Raw genomic sequence first — 16357 nt, 5'->3', positions numbered from 1 at the left:
ATGATGTAATATGAAAATAATAATCTATAACTTATCAAGGGTGGAGGAGGGAGGGGGAAGAAATGGAGAGGTGATATCAGGGGCTCAAGTGGGAAGAGAATGCTTTGAAAATTATGATGGTGGCATATGTGCAAATGTGCTTGATACCCAGGATGAATGTATGGATAAGATATGTAAGAGTCCGTAATAAAAGAAAAAAAAAAGGGGTGATATTAGCAGACATCAGACCACCCACAGCGGCTGCAGATGCCCACAGATGGGCGGGAGAGACAGAACACCCACACTGCACCAGAGAAGTTATGTGGGGGGCTTTTTCAGCATAAAAAGTGTGCCCCAAAACTCGGCTCATACACGAGTATATAAAGTATATTTCAATCTGAAGGAACAGAAGAAACACTCAAGGTACAAGTTGCATCACTGAAAGATTCTATGGGCAAAATATTGAACAATGCAGGAAGCATCAGAAGAGGATGGAATGAAGGAAGACCGAGGGTGGAAGAAGTCTAAGATGCCCTGAAGGCACTGGCGCAAAACAAGCCTCCAGGAACTGACAGGGTACCAGTAAGGTGATAAAACACGGAAGCACTCATTCATCTGCCAAGAAATCAAGAAGCAAGCTCCCTAGATAACTGACTGGAAGACGGCCATACTTACAGCCATTCCGAAGACAGGTGACCACAGAACGTGCCAATTATCCAATAATGTCATAATTTCACACGAAAGCCAATTTTTACTGATCGTAATTCAACCATGGTTGAACTGCCAGGAATCCAAACTGATCGGAAGAGGATGTCACCTGTGGGCTATCACTGATGGCATGAGGCATTTCTTGGCTCCAACCATTGAACACCAGAAAGATGCCTACCTGTATTTCATTGACTATGTACACGCATTCCACGGTGTGGATCCTAACAAACTATGGATCACCTTCAGGAGAATGGGAATTCCAGAACACGTCTTTGTGCTCCTGCAGAATCTGTTCACAAGTCAAAAGGCAGTTGTTGGCAGGGGACAAGGCAGGAGGGGATGTGCGAAGGGGCAGGGAATATAAGGAAAGCGTGAAGGTGAGAAAATGAAAACAATATGCATCGACTGGGACAGGGGCTACGAGATACTGCCCGATTTAATGTGATGGGCAGTGCGACTACCCAAAATGCCTTTCTGTATATCTTAGATCCCACAACAAAAGCTTGCTGCACTTGCAGTGAGTAGCCCAATGAATGACCACTATGCCACCATGGCACCCATGAGGGCTGTGCACTGGGCTGCTAACTGCAAGGTCAGCAGTTTAAAGCTACCAGTTGCACCTTGCAGGGAAAGATGCTTCTACTCCCATAAAGGGTTAGTCTTAGAAACCCACGGGGCAGTGCAACCTTATCCTGCAGTATCACCATGAGTCAGAGTCTACTATACACACCAAAATATATACACCGAGGACCAGATGCCTGGGGCTTAAGTGGAGAGCAAATATTTTGAGAATGATGAGGGCAATGAATGTATAAATGTGCTTGACACAATTGATGTATGTATGGATTGTGATAAGAGTTGTATGAGCCCCTAATAAAACGATTAAAAAATTACATATATATATATATATACACACCAAAATATATATTTAGTGTGTAATCTTATAAAAGTAAAATAATAATAATACCATGAAAAACTTTAAAGAGACAGAAGCATCACATTTTTAAACAGTGCCCACACCTCTACCCCCATCCCAGACTCATCAACTATCAGATCTAAACATTGTTCTGGTAGGCTACAAAAAGAATAAAAGTAAAACAGACAAATTTGGATGATCTTGTGACATACAAGTTGGTTTCAAAGAAACAAATACATTACGAGTTTTAGGCACGCATCAAATTACTTTAAAATAAAAACACTGAAGTGTTCACTCTATAGGCACAGGAGAAATGCCTCAGGATTTTAAAGGCTTTTAAATGCTTTCCTATGACAAGCGCACCATCGTTCTTCCTGAAGTGCTTTTCCACTAACACCCCAATGTCTAATTCCCCATACCATCCTGCTGCCAAGGAAACAATGTGACCCTGTGGGTGTCTTGAGATTGAAACATTTTGTGGGACTAGAAAGGCCAGTCTTTCTCCAGCAGAGCACCTGGTGGTTACCACCTGCCGACCATTCAGATTGCGGCTCAACACGTGACCATGGCATCACCAGGACCCCTTTATTTTAATGTGACAGATGATTCAATAACTGAGTGCATTTCTCTAATCTTTCTTATGCACACAACACTGTCATTAGAATCAAACTGTATTTACTTCATTCCCACATAGTGGGGATTCTGACTTACTGATACACTGAGAAGAAAGGATTTGTTCATAATATGGGGGCTGCTTGCATGGTTCTCATAAATAGCTGAACGCCAATTAGTACACATCTGTAAAAACAACTGAAGAGGAAAAAAAACTAAAGAGAAAGTTCCATTTGTAATTTGAAAATCCCATTTGGAATATCTCACTAATTATGTAGTGAATAATTATCAATGGATACTAAAATCAGTAAGATCAGATATGAAGAAAACCAAACATTTTTTTTTAAACATTTTATTAGGGGTTCATACAACTGTTATCCCAATCCATACACACATCAATTGTGTAAAGCGCATTTGTACATCGTTTCTCAAAACATTTTCTCTCCATTTAAACCCCCGACATTAGGTCCTCATTTTTTCCCTCCCTCCCCACTCCCCCTCCCGCATGAGCCCTTGATAGTTTATAAATTGGTATTTTGTCATATCTTGCCCTGTCCGACGTCTCCCTTCACCCACTTTTCGGTTGCCTGTCCCCCAGGGAGGAGGTCACACACAGTTCCATGTAATCGGTTCCCTCTTTCCTACCCATTCTCCCTTTACCCTCCCTGTTTTGCCACTCACACCACTGGTCCTATAGGGCTCATCCGTCCTGGATTCCCTGTATTTTCAGTTCCTATCTGTACCAGTGTACCTCTCCTGGTCTAGCCAGACTTGCAAGGTCGAATTCGAGTCATGGTAGTGGGAGCGGGAGGAAGCATTTAGGAACTAGAGGAAGGTTGTATTTCTCATCGTTACATCGCACCCTGACTGGCTCATCTCCTCCCCGGAAAACCAAACATTTACAAATCTCAAAATGTCATGATAAATACACTATTCATAAGGGGGAAAATAGTAATATAGAAAGTCATTAGAAAGAAAACACTCTTGAATGTAACAAAAGGCGAATATATATAATTATAGTAAAACAAAATCAAGGAAATTAGTAAAGAATGAGAGTCCTCTTGGTGAAGGCTACTTAGTGACAAATTCTTTGTAATAGTTACAGAAACTAAGAAATATCTAGCTTATAATTAACCCCTATTCAATATCACTTGTCTTTTTTTATTATCATTGATCTTTTTTTTGTTCGCACTTAAGAAAAAGCTTTATTTAATGACTTCTAAAAGCAAAGCCCACATACATGAGCTAATCATATTAGCTTTTACATTTACATAACACCCCCAATATACTTTTGGAAAACTTTAGACAAATTTTAAATGCTGCATCATAATTTGGGTTATTTGCCCTCTTAAAGAAAAAGCTTGTTGTCAGAAAGAATGAGATTAGCATAGGCACTTCAAAATTAGAAAATTCCAAATACACCCTTTGGTTCCCCAAATCAGCTTACTTGAAGAACATCATGGTAAAATACCACATTCTAAGAGCATTATACTTTTAAAAAATTCTTGGGTAAAACAGAGAGCATAGGCCACAGAAATAAATAGTTGCCATAAAGCATACAAAACGCCTATCATTTCCAACCTTACCAGCAGGTAATTTTACCTGTAAGAGTTAGAAAGGAATTCATGTCTTTAAAAATGCAAGATTTTCAATATTTGAAGGATAATCCATGTCAATAAATGAGTTACTCTGATAATTAGCAGGACTAGGGCAAATCATAATAACCTCCTATTTTCATCTTGCATTTACAAAGGAAATCTTTTTTATATTGTTATTCCCAAGCGGTTCAGATTTCTTTTCTTCTTCCTTGATTGTCTGATGATTTCTGGGGGTTTTGGTTTAAGCTCTCACACCTTGCAGCCTCTCCGTGCAGCCCAAGACGGTTGCATTGCCCACAATGAATGTGAGGAGCAAGGAGGTAGAAGGGCTTGAGGAAGCAACAGATGCCAATCCGCAGCATTTATACACATGCACAGGGCAAGAGACAGAAACCAAACACTATCATTCAACTCGGGCAGTAGCGCGATCCTGGGTTTGCCCAGCATGAGTGCTCTCTGCATGTGTGTCTGTCTGCGTGCGTGAGTGAGACCCATCCTCTGGGCATTTCGACTCTTTGGGCAGTTTTGCTTCATTTGTTTCCTATTTCTGCTACATAGAAACTAACTTCCATCTCAACCCCAGCCAGTGCCGCTGAATAGCTATCATTAATCTTAAAGGCACAAAATATTTGTATTAACTTTTCTTGGCATCAATATTCCTTACTAATAAACATTGCTATTTAATAAAACATTTGGTGAGTTATATTTTGAAATTATAGGAGCAAGAACGAAACATTGTATTTTTGAAATCGACACAGTGAATTCTTTAACGTGATGTATGATGTCAGGCCTTATACTCCTAAGCCCTCTCTACTGTAAGTTCTGATACACCTCGTGGTGTCAGAACTTTAAGGTTCTCCCACATTACTTAAGGCTTCTCTTTCCTGTGACTTTTCCTGTGTGTTTTGAGGTTAGAGGATTGCCTGAAGAGTTTGCCACAGTCTTCACATTCATAAGGCATTTCCCCACTGTGCATTCTCAGATGGCTATTTAGCATTGAGGAAGAGATGAACAATTTTCCACACTGCTTACATTCATAAGGCTTCTCTCCACTATGGGTTCTTAGATGGACAGTGAGAGCCGAGGATTGGGCAAAGCCTTTGCCACATTGTTTACACTCAAAAGGCTTTTCTCCACTGTGAGTTCTTTTGTGCCCAGTGAAAGCAGTGCAATCCTTAAACGCTTTCCCACATTCCTTACATTCATAAGGTCTCTCTCCACTGTGAGTTCTCTTATGTGTAGTTAGGTGTGTGGCCTGTCTAAAGGCCTTCCCACACACACTGCATTTATATGGTTTCTCTCCACTGTGGGTTCTTATATGTGATTTGAGGACAGGTTGAGAAACAAAAGCCTTCCCACATTCCTTGCATTTGTAAGGCTTCTCCCCACTGTGAATTCGCAAATGTGTGGTCAGACTGAAAGACTGACTAAAGGTTTTCCCACACTCTTTACATTCATAAAGTTTTACTCCAATATGAGTTTTTCTGTGTGTCCTGAGAGCTGAGGACTGTGTGAAGGCTTTCCCACATTCCTCACACGGATATGGCCTGTCTCCACTGTGAATTCGCATGTGTGTAGTGAGACCTGAGGAACAGGTAAAAGCTTTCCCACATTCCTTACATTTAAAAGGTTTCTCCCCACTGTGAATTCTTTGATGCATTGCTAGGGCTGAAGAAAAACGAAAGTGCTTCCCACACTGGTTACATTCAAAAGGTTTCTCTCCACTGTGAGTTCGTCTATGTGAATTGAGACCTGAAGAAACTTTAAAGGCTTTTCCACATTCCTGACACTGATAGGGTCGGTCTGCTCTGTGAATTTTTCTATGTGAAATGATAGCTGAAGAATATTTAAAGGTTTTGCCACATTCCTTACATTCATACGGCTTCTCTACACTGTGAGTACGTATGTGGCGATGGAGAGATGAGGAACAGCGAAAGGTTTTCCCACATTGTTGACATTTATAAGGTTTCTCTCCACTATGAGTTCTTTTATGCATAGTGAGTGTTGAGGGTTGACTAAAGCCTTTCCCGCACTGCTTACATTGATAAGGTTTCTCTCCACTGTGAATTTTCCGATGAGAAGCAAGGTATGATGAAATACGGAAAGCTTTCCCACATTCTTGACATTCATAAGGTTTCTCTTCACTGTGAATTCTTTTATGCACATTCAGTGTTGACGATTGACTAAACCGCATCCCACACTCCTTACACTGATACGGTTTCTCTCCACTGTGAGTCATTTTATGAGAAGCAAGGTGTGATGGTCTACGGAAAGCTTTCCCACATTCTCCACATTCATAAGGCCTTTCTTCACTGTGGGTTTTCAAATGTTTACAGAGGGCTGAGGAACTTTTGAAAGCTTTCCCACACTGCTTACATTCAAGAGATTTCTCTGCACTATGAGTTCTTGAGTGTATGGTGAGCGCTGCGCGAACCCTAAACACTTTCCCACATTCTTTACAACCATGCCGTGCTACACCAGTGAGTTTTGTCACAGGAGTTTCATGGGCAGAGAGACAAGGGGCGTCCTTCTCCTGATCCTGACATGTATGAGGGTTCTTCCCTTTACGAGTCCTCACAGGAGTGGTTAAGTGACAAAGACACCTGCAGGATTCTCCACAGTCCTTACACGGACAGGTGGTGCATTCAGTGTGACACTGGACGTGCTGGCTGTAAGAGGACTGATCCACGAAGGCGTTTCCACATACAGAGCATTCAAAAGGATTGGGTTGAGGAGCGTTTCTTTGTGGCACATCAGGACATGGAAGCTGGCCAAAGGGTTTCTCACACGGAGAGCTTCCACTCACTTCAGCATCGCTCTTTAGTTTATGGATCCTGTTAAAAACAGGCAGCATTCAGTTAGAAATGCATGTCCCCTGTGACGATGACCAGACACACTGAATTTGTCAACTCATCTCATGTTTAATGGGTTAAAGTATCTGCCAGAAATGTTAGCACTTCAATCACTGAATTGAATGCGAGGGAAATGTGGTTCAAATAGTCGTTATGTTACACTTAGGAAAACATTTTAATGTAAAAACTCCCTGAATACTTCGCGTCTGACCTTTTCTTTCAGGATCCGGAATCCCCAGGGAATCCTAACAAAAACTCTAACACTGCCAGGAGATAGAGACTGACATATATTCCAAGTGGAAAAATCTGTCACCATCTTTGGACAGGACAGTACTGAATGTTTCCTGCTTGGGTCAAAATCTGGTTGCTATGCAACATGTACATGATCCTCATTTAGGCTGGTAAGCATTCGTAACTGCTGACCCACTAGAAGCTGATTTGAAGCCATGGTGCACAAGGGGGCGTCCAAAGGTTCATTGAAATATCCCATAGCTTCTAATTCCAATTTTCTGCAAACCTTTCGAATCCTAATCGAAAAAATGGTTTTTCTTGACACCTTATGATTTTTCCCCACCGGGCACGGTCTAGCTTTACATGGATGATACTCACCTCAAATGCCTCCTCTGGTATCTCTGCTGGTCTTTACTGCCACGTGTCTCCAAGATTTCCGCTAACAAGGGGGACCAGGCGTTACTGTTCCTGAATGTTGCCAGAATATGTTCAATGGATAACTTTTCTCCATTATTAAGTCTTCCAGACCCTGATCCAGTAATACAGGTTGAGATTCACAATAAACAGCAAAAAAACAAGATCGAGAATGAAAAAAAAAACCCCACAACAAACTCATAGACAAATATGGATGTGGCCACATTTTTGCAATGTCTCACTTTAGCATGGTTGAAAATAATTTGAGGAAATATGTCAACAAAGATTAAGAGTGATGGAGACATAAAGAATTGAAAGGGAGTGTCCATAATACACATGCAACTCTTGAAGGGGAGACAGGGTCTCAGGACACAGAGGTGAGAGGTCTGCTCAAGACAGCAGTGTGCTCAGCCATTGGTGAGGCGCTGTCCTCCCACATGTTGATCTGTAAACTGATGGACTCAAGTCTACTTCGCTCCCTGCAATGCTGGTATCCAAAAATAGACTCCTTTCATGGGCGTCCTATGCAGTATCCCTGGATAAAGCTGATCTCCAGTCCTTGCTACTCTGGGAAAACGAGGCGGTATAGCTGGAATTGGGCCTGTCACCAATACATTTACTGCAGGATTGCAGTGCACAACAATGGGCGTGTCCCCCAAATACTTTGCTCTTCAGTCTCGCAAGATGGGCAGCTGTGTGTTTACAGCAAAATATTCATGCAAACTTGTAGCAGACGCAGTAATGTTACAACCGTGTTTTTAAATAAAAGGGTGATCCTGTGCCCCTTGAGGCACCAGAAGGATCCACAGGGCTGCAAAAGCAGATATCTACCCTGTTCCTTCATGAAGGGTTAAAGTACCAGAGTTTTCCTTTAAAAAAAAAAACAACTTTTATTGCCGGTTCTTACATCTCCTATCAGAATCCATACATTCATCTAGTGTGTCAAGCACATTTTCACATATGCCACTGCCATTTTCAAAGCATTTTATTCCCATAAACCCCGGATTATCAGCTCATTTCTTCCCTCTCCCTCCCCCGCCCGCCCTCCATCACAAACCCTTGATAAGTTATAGAGTATTATTTCCATAACTTACATCATCCTCCATCACCACTAAGCCACTTTTCTGTTATTTGTCCCCCTGGGAGGAGGTTCTAGATTAATCCTTGTGATCAATTCCCCCCCTCCCCTAATCCTCCTGGTATCTCTACTCTCCTTGTTGGCCCTGATGCGTTTATCTGTCCTGGATTCCCTGTGTTGCAAGCTCTTACCTGTAGCAGTGTGCATGCTTTGGTCTAATCCCATTTGTAAGGTAGAATTGAGGTCATGGTAGTGGGGGGGAAGGAAGCATCAAAGAACAAGAGGAAAGTTGCGTTTCATTGGTGCTAGACTGCACCCTGACTCCCTCAACTCTTCCCTGTGACCTATCTGTGAGGGGATGTTCAATTGTCTGCAGATGGGCATCCGGTCTCCACTCCAGGCCCCATCCCATTCACATTGGGTATGATTGTGTTCTGGGTCTTCGATGTTTGATACCTGACCCCATCAACACCTCATGATCTCACAGGATGGTGTGTTTCTTCCATGTGGGCTTAGTTGCTTCTCAGCTAGATGGCTGCTTGTTTATCTTGAAGCAATAAGACCCCAGCTATCTTTTGATAGCCAGGCAGCATCAGCTTTCTTCACCACATTTGCTTAAGCACCCGTTTTGTCTTCAGAGATCGTGTGGGGAAGGTAAGCATCATAGAATGCCAGACGGTTAGAACAAAGTGTTCATGTGCTGAGGGAGTACTTGAGTCGAGGCCCAATGTCCGTCTGCAACCTTAATTCCTAGCAAATGGATGAGCACACAGTTCTATAGTGCCAGTTTTTCACTGTGAGCGGGTGAAATGAATGCATACTTAACACAAAAAAACTAGACTCATGAGGAAACCAAGATCATATGAGCTCCATAAAGCAAGGGACCATGGCTTTTTACTTTTTAAATGCATTTCCATTCCTCAGTCCAAATACTCGAACTGTTGGCACCAATAAAACATTTTTATGTACTGCGTTGGGGTTAAAAGTTATTCATTCTTACCCACTGAGGCTAGATTTTGCAAAGTTTCCACCATCACATCTCGGTAGACTTTCTTCTGATAAAGATCAAGCAGAGGCCACTCTTCCTGGGTAAAGACCACGGCCACATCCTCAATGTCCACTGGGTCCTACAATGACCACACACTCAACATGAGCAAGGTATCACGTTTCCAAATGCTTACAAGAACACACAGTGAGGCTGCTAGTGGATGGGAACTGAGGATTCATAGAAACAGAACACAAACTTCTGAGATAAATGTTTGTGCTCAGATTATTACTTTCTGGGGAACTACACACACATCCTACAGTTTTTTGGACCAAATAAAAATTTACGTGTGTGTGTGTGTGTGTGTGTGTACACACTCAATTCACAAAGCACCCTGAAGATAGCCCGAATGCCTTTAACATATTTATTAATTGAAAGGACCTGGAACATGAAAAGCCATGACCTTGAAGAGATAAAGAGTTTTATATAAATAATCAAAAGTAAAGTACAGGAAACAAAGAAGGGACAGGATATACAAGAACCAAGGGACAATCTTAAAAGAGAGCCATCCACTCATTTATTATATCATGAAGGAAAGAAATACAGATGACCAATATTCATGCGTCCTAACAGCTGAGAAATTTAGAAAGTGAATTACGCTTACCAAATCAAAGATTTCAAGAAATTCAGGAAAACACAGCCATGGTTAAAACCAAATATTTAAATCTAGTGATATGTCGACACTACACAAAACCTAACAGAAAACCCTGGAAGACTCCAAGGGATAGCTTGGGGGTGGGAGCCCTGTGGGTTTAGTGGATTATTGGAGTGCTAACTACAAGCTCGGCAGTTCGAAACCACCAGACAAGACAGGGAAGAAAGATGGCGTTTTCCATTCCCAAGAAATGGGCAGCCTCGGAATCCCACAGCCGCAATTCCACCCTGTCCCGTAGGCGTGTGTCGCGGTCACCTAATCTTGGGTCAACTGAAGGGTCTGAAGACTGAAGGGGTGGAGTCTAGCCTGTCAATCAGGTCACAGGCTAATGATGCCTCATGGGCCTGGCCTTCTCATGAGGATTCTGGGAACTTCCTCTCTTTCTCCCTGGAGGCAGCCACACACTTTCTCTGTTTTACTTTCCTGCTGTTGAGATACTCGCAGAGCTGGAGGAGCCACACGGAGACCCACGCCAGCACTAAGATGCTTCCACTGCCACCAGATGCACAAGACTTTTCACCCACCAGCCTGTGAACTTCCTGCATTCGGTATCATTGCATGGACTGCTTCAGTTTGAAGAAGAATTTACAAACTGTATCAGACAATATGGGCTAATATCAGGCTTAAGGACTTGATCTGGACTGGGCTGGGCTGTTTTCTCACTAAATTATTACTCTTCCGTATAAACCTCTTTCCTATACACATTTGAGTGTCCTGGGATTTGTTTCTCTAGTCAAACCGGGACTGACACAGGTTGCTATGAGTCAGTACTGACCCAATGGCAGTGAGTCTTCACTGAAGAGCACACGTAAGTAATCATGCAAACAAAAAGCAAGAGGAATGAAAGCAAACAAAAGGAAATCATGCAAACAAAAAGCAAGAGGTACAAGCTTGAGGGTGGAGAAAACCAACAAACAAGTAAAAAATAAGCTGAAATTCTGCATCTGGAAAATTTCTCCATTTGTGGAGAAGGCCGTGAGAGATGACAAACATGCATTGGGAAGCATATGAAACATTGTAAGCATCATGCATTGCTGGCTGGAATGCAAAAAGAAACGGCAGCTGTGGAAAAGCTTGGTAGCTGCTAAAAAGAAAGTTTGACAACAGAACTATGATGACCCAGTAATCTCTACGCAAATACACAAAAGAACTCAAAGCAGATTATCATGTACAACCACTGAGGAACGTGATATGGGACTACCTCTACCCACTGGGAATAGAAACGCCAAGGGCCAGCAGTACCTCTGCTGGGCATTTACTCTAATGAATGATGGAGCCTTAACAAGAACAGATCAGCACTCTCATGTTCACCACAGCACTGTTCACAGAGCACGAAGCTGGAAACAGCCCAGACGCTCATCAGCTGACGAATGGATACAGATATCAGTACGTATGCACAATGGAATACTATACATGACTAAAAAAGGATGACAAAATTGAACACCTCATAACATGGACAGACCCGGAAAACACTATTCTAAGTCAATCAGAAAAGGATATATACTGATGGATTGTGATAAGAGTTATATGAGCCCCCAATTAAATAATTTTTAAAAAATGATATTTATTGTATTAGTCCACTCCTCTAAGAATAAAGACGGAGGGCAAGTATATCAGCATACCCAAGCAACAGACGTTGCAGCTTCCTGAGTCTGGCAGAAAAAGGTGGGAAGATAAAGCAATGGACCGGAAGGCTGACACGAACTGCCTTGGTGAAAGGAAGGAGGAACCCTGGCAGCATCAGACTTACGGACTTCAGGTGGCCCGGGCTGGGAAGCCTTCTGGACATAAGATGATGTCTTGACATAAAGCTCTGTTTTATACATACGTGAGTGAGCACTGATTGTTTCTCTAGACAACCCAGCCCAATACAGCCTCCTGTTATCACAAGACCTATGCACCTGGGCAAGTGTGATTTACTCTAAGTGCCTAAGGCTAGTAGCCAGTACACGCTCACCTGACGGATCCCATCACTTCAACAGGTTAAAGAAGAAAAAAGCATATGAACACATGAATACAGGCAGAAAGATTATTTAACAAAACCCAACACTCGTTCAAAATAAAAATCTTTAGCAAAGTGGGCTCCGAGAGAAATGGCTCCCTAGTGAAAAGGAACATCTGCCCGCACCCTACAGCCGACGTCGTGACCATGAGCAAGAAACCAGGTTCTTTCTGGCTAAGATGGTTAACAAGGCAAGGTGTCCCAGCTCACCACCTGGACCAGCGTCCTACGAGAAGTCCGAGCCAATGAAAGAAAACCACCACCAAATGTCTGGGGCCGTTCGGCTCAATCTTCACTATATTTTGTCAGAGCTTGCAGTACTATTCCATTCCCGCCTACGTGCCATAGTTTTGTGATTGTGTTGTCTCCCCTCTGAGTAGCCTGTCCTTGGGACAGGCTGAGTTTAACCTTCGGGTCTGCCTGGAGGCAGATGGGGGGGTTTCCATACATGGTGTGACAGAGCACCTATATCCTGCTTCCCCTTGATTGGGAAGGAGATTGTCTTCACCCTATTTACACATCTAGTGCCTGCACCTGATTTGCATAAAATGACATCACTTCGCATACCTGGTTGAAGACTGTAAACCATTACTGAGGGCCAGGTCCCCCGGACTCCTTGATTGGCCTATTACCAAAGTGGCCTAATTTACATGTGCGACGGGTGTTTCCCTTCCCCTGGCCTATATAGACTGCAACCTTTCACTCAATAGAGACTTGATCAGAATACTGTCTTGTCTCGTTTCTCCTGTCTCTTGTTCCCCCCAATTCCCACTCCCTCCTCCAGGGTCTGCGTTGACATTCCTGCGGGTCGGGACAACCAAAAAGGAAAGTAAACTGACGTTCATGAAAAAACAATGATCATCCACATAGAACACTCCAAACAACCAATAAAATACTGATGAAATCAATAATCAATCGTATCAAAGTTACTGGATAAAACATTAATATACAGGTCAATTGCTGTCTTTTGTGTAGGTAAAAAGCAATTGCAACTTGAAATTCAAAACACATGGGTAACAAAAATGAAATGCTCTAAATCTAAGAAAACAGAAACAATGTAAGAAAACGGGAAAACTGATGAATAAATTGAAAGCCCTAAATAACAGGAAATCCAATAAAGATGCCAATCATTTTCTAAAGTGATCTACACACTCAATGCAGTTCCAACTGAATAAGAAACGAGTCAACACGCTTTGTAGAACATTTCATGGGAAGAGAAAAGGGAGAAGGCACACGATATTGAAGCAGTAAGTTGGGGGCCTGATGCTGCCCAGTGGCCCATGAGAGCTGCAGCTGCAGTGAGTGAGAGAGTGGAGCCGTGCTAAGAGAAGAGAGAAGCATCTCAATAAAATGCAAAAAAGAACCAAAAAGCAAATCATCTTGTCTTCCAGTAAGGACCAAGAACGTCTCAGGCAGAAAAAATAGTCTTTCCAATAAATGGTGCTCAGACAGCTGTACATCAACTAGCAAAACAAAGTAAAGGCGATATATACAGAGATGTTACAGCTTTTTCAAACATTAACTCAAGAAAAATGTCAGTGCACAGGAAGGAAACTCCTAGAAGACACCAGAGGAGAAAACTGCGGTGACCTGGAGTGCCAAACTCATGACCATCACATGGAGTCCGACTCACAGCAACCCCGTGTGACACACAACTGGCTCTGGGGGTCTCCAAGGCCGTAGGTCTTTACAGGAGCAGAAAAGGCCATCTTTCTCCTGCAGCCCCAGGTCAGGTATGATTTACATAAAACACTACACACACAACTGATGATCAAACGAGCAGTAAAGATTGTTAAAATTAAAGCCAAAAAGGTCCCCTGCACATTTCCTACAACAAGGTGGTTCTAAAACAGTAACAATGCCTGTCCTGCAATAGGGACTGTGAAGAGAAAAAACACTGTGAACAAAACCTGTCTAAAGCACCCATGATGCCAGGTGGGCAGTAGAGATGGAAAGAGCCTGATGTAAGGATAATGGCTCCCCCTTCACTTGCTGATCGTATAGTCTGGGTACATTAGAGAAACAAATCCACATAAACTCATAAGTGTAAGAGAGGGTTTTATATAAAGGGTAAGTGTACATTCAAAAAGCATCCCAACCCAGTGCTGCCCAAACCACAAGTCCAACATTAGCCCCTATGTCCAACACCGATCTACAAGGTCCTCCTCCATCTCACAGAACACACGCAGTGATGCCGACTGCAGGAGGAAAGCCGAGTCAGTGAGCGTGTCAGCATCTGAGCGCTGACAAGGGTCCCACACGACTGCTCCAGCACCCAGGGCTGCAACGGGGCAGGTCCATGCGGCTTCTCCTAGGGGATGTTTTGCAGGAAGTGAGCCTTGCCACCTGAAGCAGGGAACTGGCTAAGGCAGCTGCACCCTGGTCCGACCAACACAAAGCAAGAGACCAGAGAACCAGAAAGGCGAGGCTTCCCTCTGCCCTTCAATTAACCCCATATGTGTTTATCAGCCAAGTTGGCACAATAAACTCCCTCACTGACGGAAAGCTTTACACTCAGTTTGAACCCGCCGGGCTGTGGGAGAGCGAGGGGAGAGGAGCCTGACGGGTGTTTGGGGTCAGAGGACACATGTTTTCGGGAACTTGTAGGAACTGAAGAGAGTCTAACTTCTTCCTCATCAGGGTGCAGAGCAAGGTCACCTTTCTGAACAGAAGAGGACACTGATCAGACAGCTGTCCAAGAAGTAGTGTGTACAAAGAGGCAGGAAGAAACCTTGAGTTTTGGACAAAACCAGGTAAGAAATGAAGACAGTTTAACCTGTGCCGGTGTCTAAAAAAGACCAGAAACACAGTTGCACAGCACACAGCTGGCCGCACACACCCCATTTCCTATCCAGCCACACTCATAAACCAAAAACTAGCACTAAACAGAGTCCACTGCTGAGTCGAATACACAAGATCAAAGCAGACATTTGCCTTCAACAGTTAAAATGTTGGCAGCAGATTCCCCACCTCCTTTGGTGCGTGTTAGAACTGATCTGGTTTCCAACATTTTCTGTTTTTTTTGGGTTGGTATTTTTTGTTTGTACATATGAGGAGGTGTTTGGTCACTGGGACCACCCTCTTGAAGTTGTGTTATAAGTTATTTCATTCTTTGGTACATGAAACTCAGAATGCATGAGCCTATATAGGAAATGGAAGGTTTGAGGATGGAAGGAGATACACTGTTGGTGACGAGGTGAAGGGGAGATGCTTAGGAGTCCATGTAGAAAAGGGATGTTTGGAAAACAATTCTGCTCACATGATTGAACCATGCACTGATATATGTATTAATTCCCAATACATACAATTTCTTTAAGTAAAGAAATACCCAAAACAGACAACAAGACTAGCACAGGTGCCCAAGCACTCACCATTTCCTGGCTGCAGTTTGGAGGTCGAAGGGTGTGTGGTCTCTACAGTCAAGAAGGCTCTCAGGAGGAGGGATGGAGCGGGAGGCAGAGCACAGGGAAGGCTGCAGTCAGATGAGGGCTGTTCCGTCCACACAAGTCAGAGCAGTTGAAGTCCTTTCTGGACACTGGCAGATGTACAGGATGAACGGCCAGGTCCCCAGCTGCCTGGGCTGCACTGGGTCTCCTGCACCACAGGAAGAGCTGAAATGGAAGCAGCACATGGAGGAGACAGAGGCGGGTAAGCAGCAGGCAGCAACATGCGTTTGGTTGCTCCCAGGTTCCAGCATTGCTCTGCCCTGGGGGCATGTGCATTGAAGGCGGAACAGGGTCTGCCCCCACAGCACATCCCGCCTTCTCCATTTCCAATTCCCCAATCTAAGCCTGGTCCATCTCCCAGGACTTCCTACATGACTGTTTTACTTTGTAAAATAATCATTAGAAATGAGCTTTTCCAGTGGAGAGGTCTGGGGGGCCCGGCCCCAATCCCAACTACTAATGGACACCTGACCCTCCCCCCAGAAGAATTCATTTCAAAGGACGGCACTGCATCTGCAGCTCCGGGAGAGGGACACGGGAGCAGATGAAGGGGGAAGAGGAGACAGTGGAGCACATCCTGGCCCACCAGACCTTGAGGACGATGTTCCCGATTAGAGCAGCTAGTTCAGAGAGGAGCACAAGACCAGCCCCACTATGAGACATGACGTCCCTCAATGACCCATAGCCCTACAGGGCACAACACCGGAGACATAGTGTGGGAATTGCGCCTGATCTGATCCCGCCACACCGAGGCAAAACACTAAGGGGGTGCAACAGAACAGCAAGGGAACAGGGCAGCGAGGTCCCCAGGGAATGCTGAA

The 16357-nt window shown here is 43.7% G+C and overlaps 1 protein-coding gene across 1 annotated transcript; it reads right to left on the bottom strand.

Annotated features, from left to right (window-relative positions):
- Positions 1–3032: 3032 nt before the first annotated feature.
- Positions 3033–15667, bottom strand: LOC123521145 (zinc finger protein 709-like). Its single transcript, XM_045285435.1, has 4 exons — positions 15462–15667; positions 9389–9515; positions 7275–7425; positions 3033–6647 (listed from the first exon to the last, which is right to left on the bottom strand). The coding sequence occupies exons 1-4, from the start codon at positions 15462–15464 to the stop codon at positions 4682–4684; spliced, it is 2247 nt and encodes a 748-aa protein (XP_045141370.1). The 5' UTR covers positions 15465–15667; the 3' UTR covers positions 3033–4681.
- Between the last annotated feature and the right edge of the window lie 690 nt (positions 15668–16357).

This window comes from Echinops telfairi, unplaced genomic scaffold (assembly GCF_000313985.2).
Source record: "Echinops telfairi isolate 266 unplaced genomic scaffold, ASM31398v2 ScPeMD7_7470;HRSCAF=8508, whole genome shotgun sequence".
NCBI lineage: Eukaryota > Metazoa > Chordata > Mammalia > Afrosoricida > Tenrecidae > Echinops > Echinops telfairi.
This window is presented reverse-complemented; position numbering and strand designations above follow the sequence as displayed.

Excerpts from the sequence above, each read along its gene's own strand:
- LOC123521145 (XM_045285435.1), bottom strand. Across the intron at positions 7,426-9,388 it reads GCAAAATCTAGCCTCAGTGG|GGTCTGGAAGACTTAATAAT; the intron begins GTAAGAATGAAT and ends TTACTGGATCAG. Across the intron at positions 6,648-7,274 it reads TACCAGAGGAGGCATTTGAG|GATCCATAAACTAAAGAGCG; the intron begins GTGAGTATCATC and ends TGTTTTTAACAG.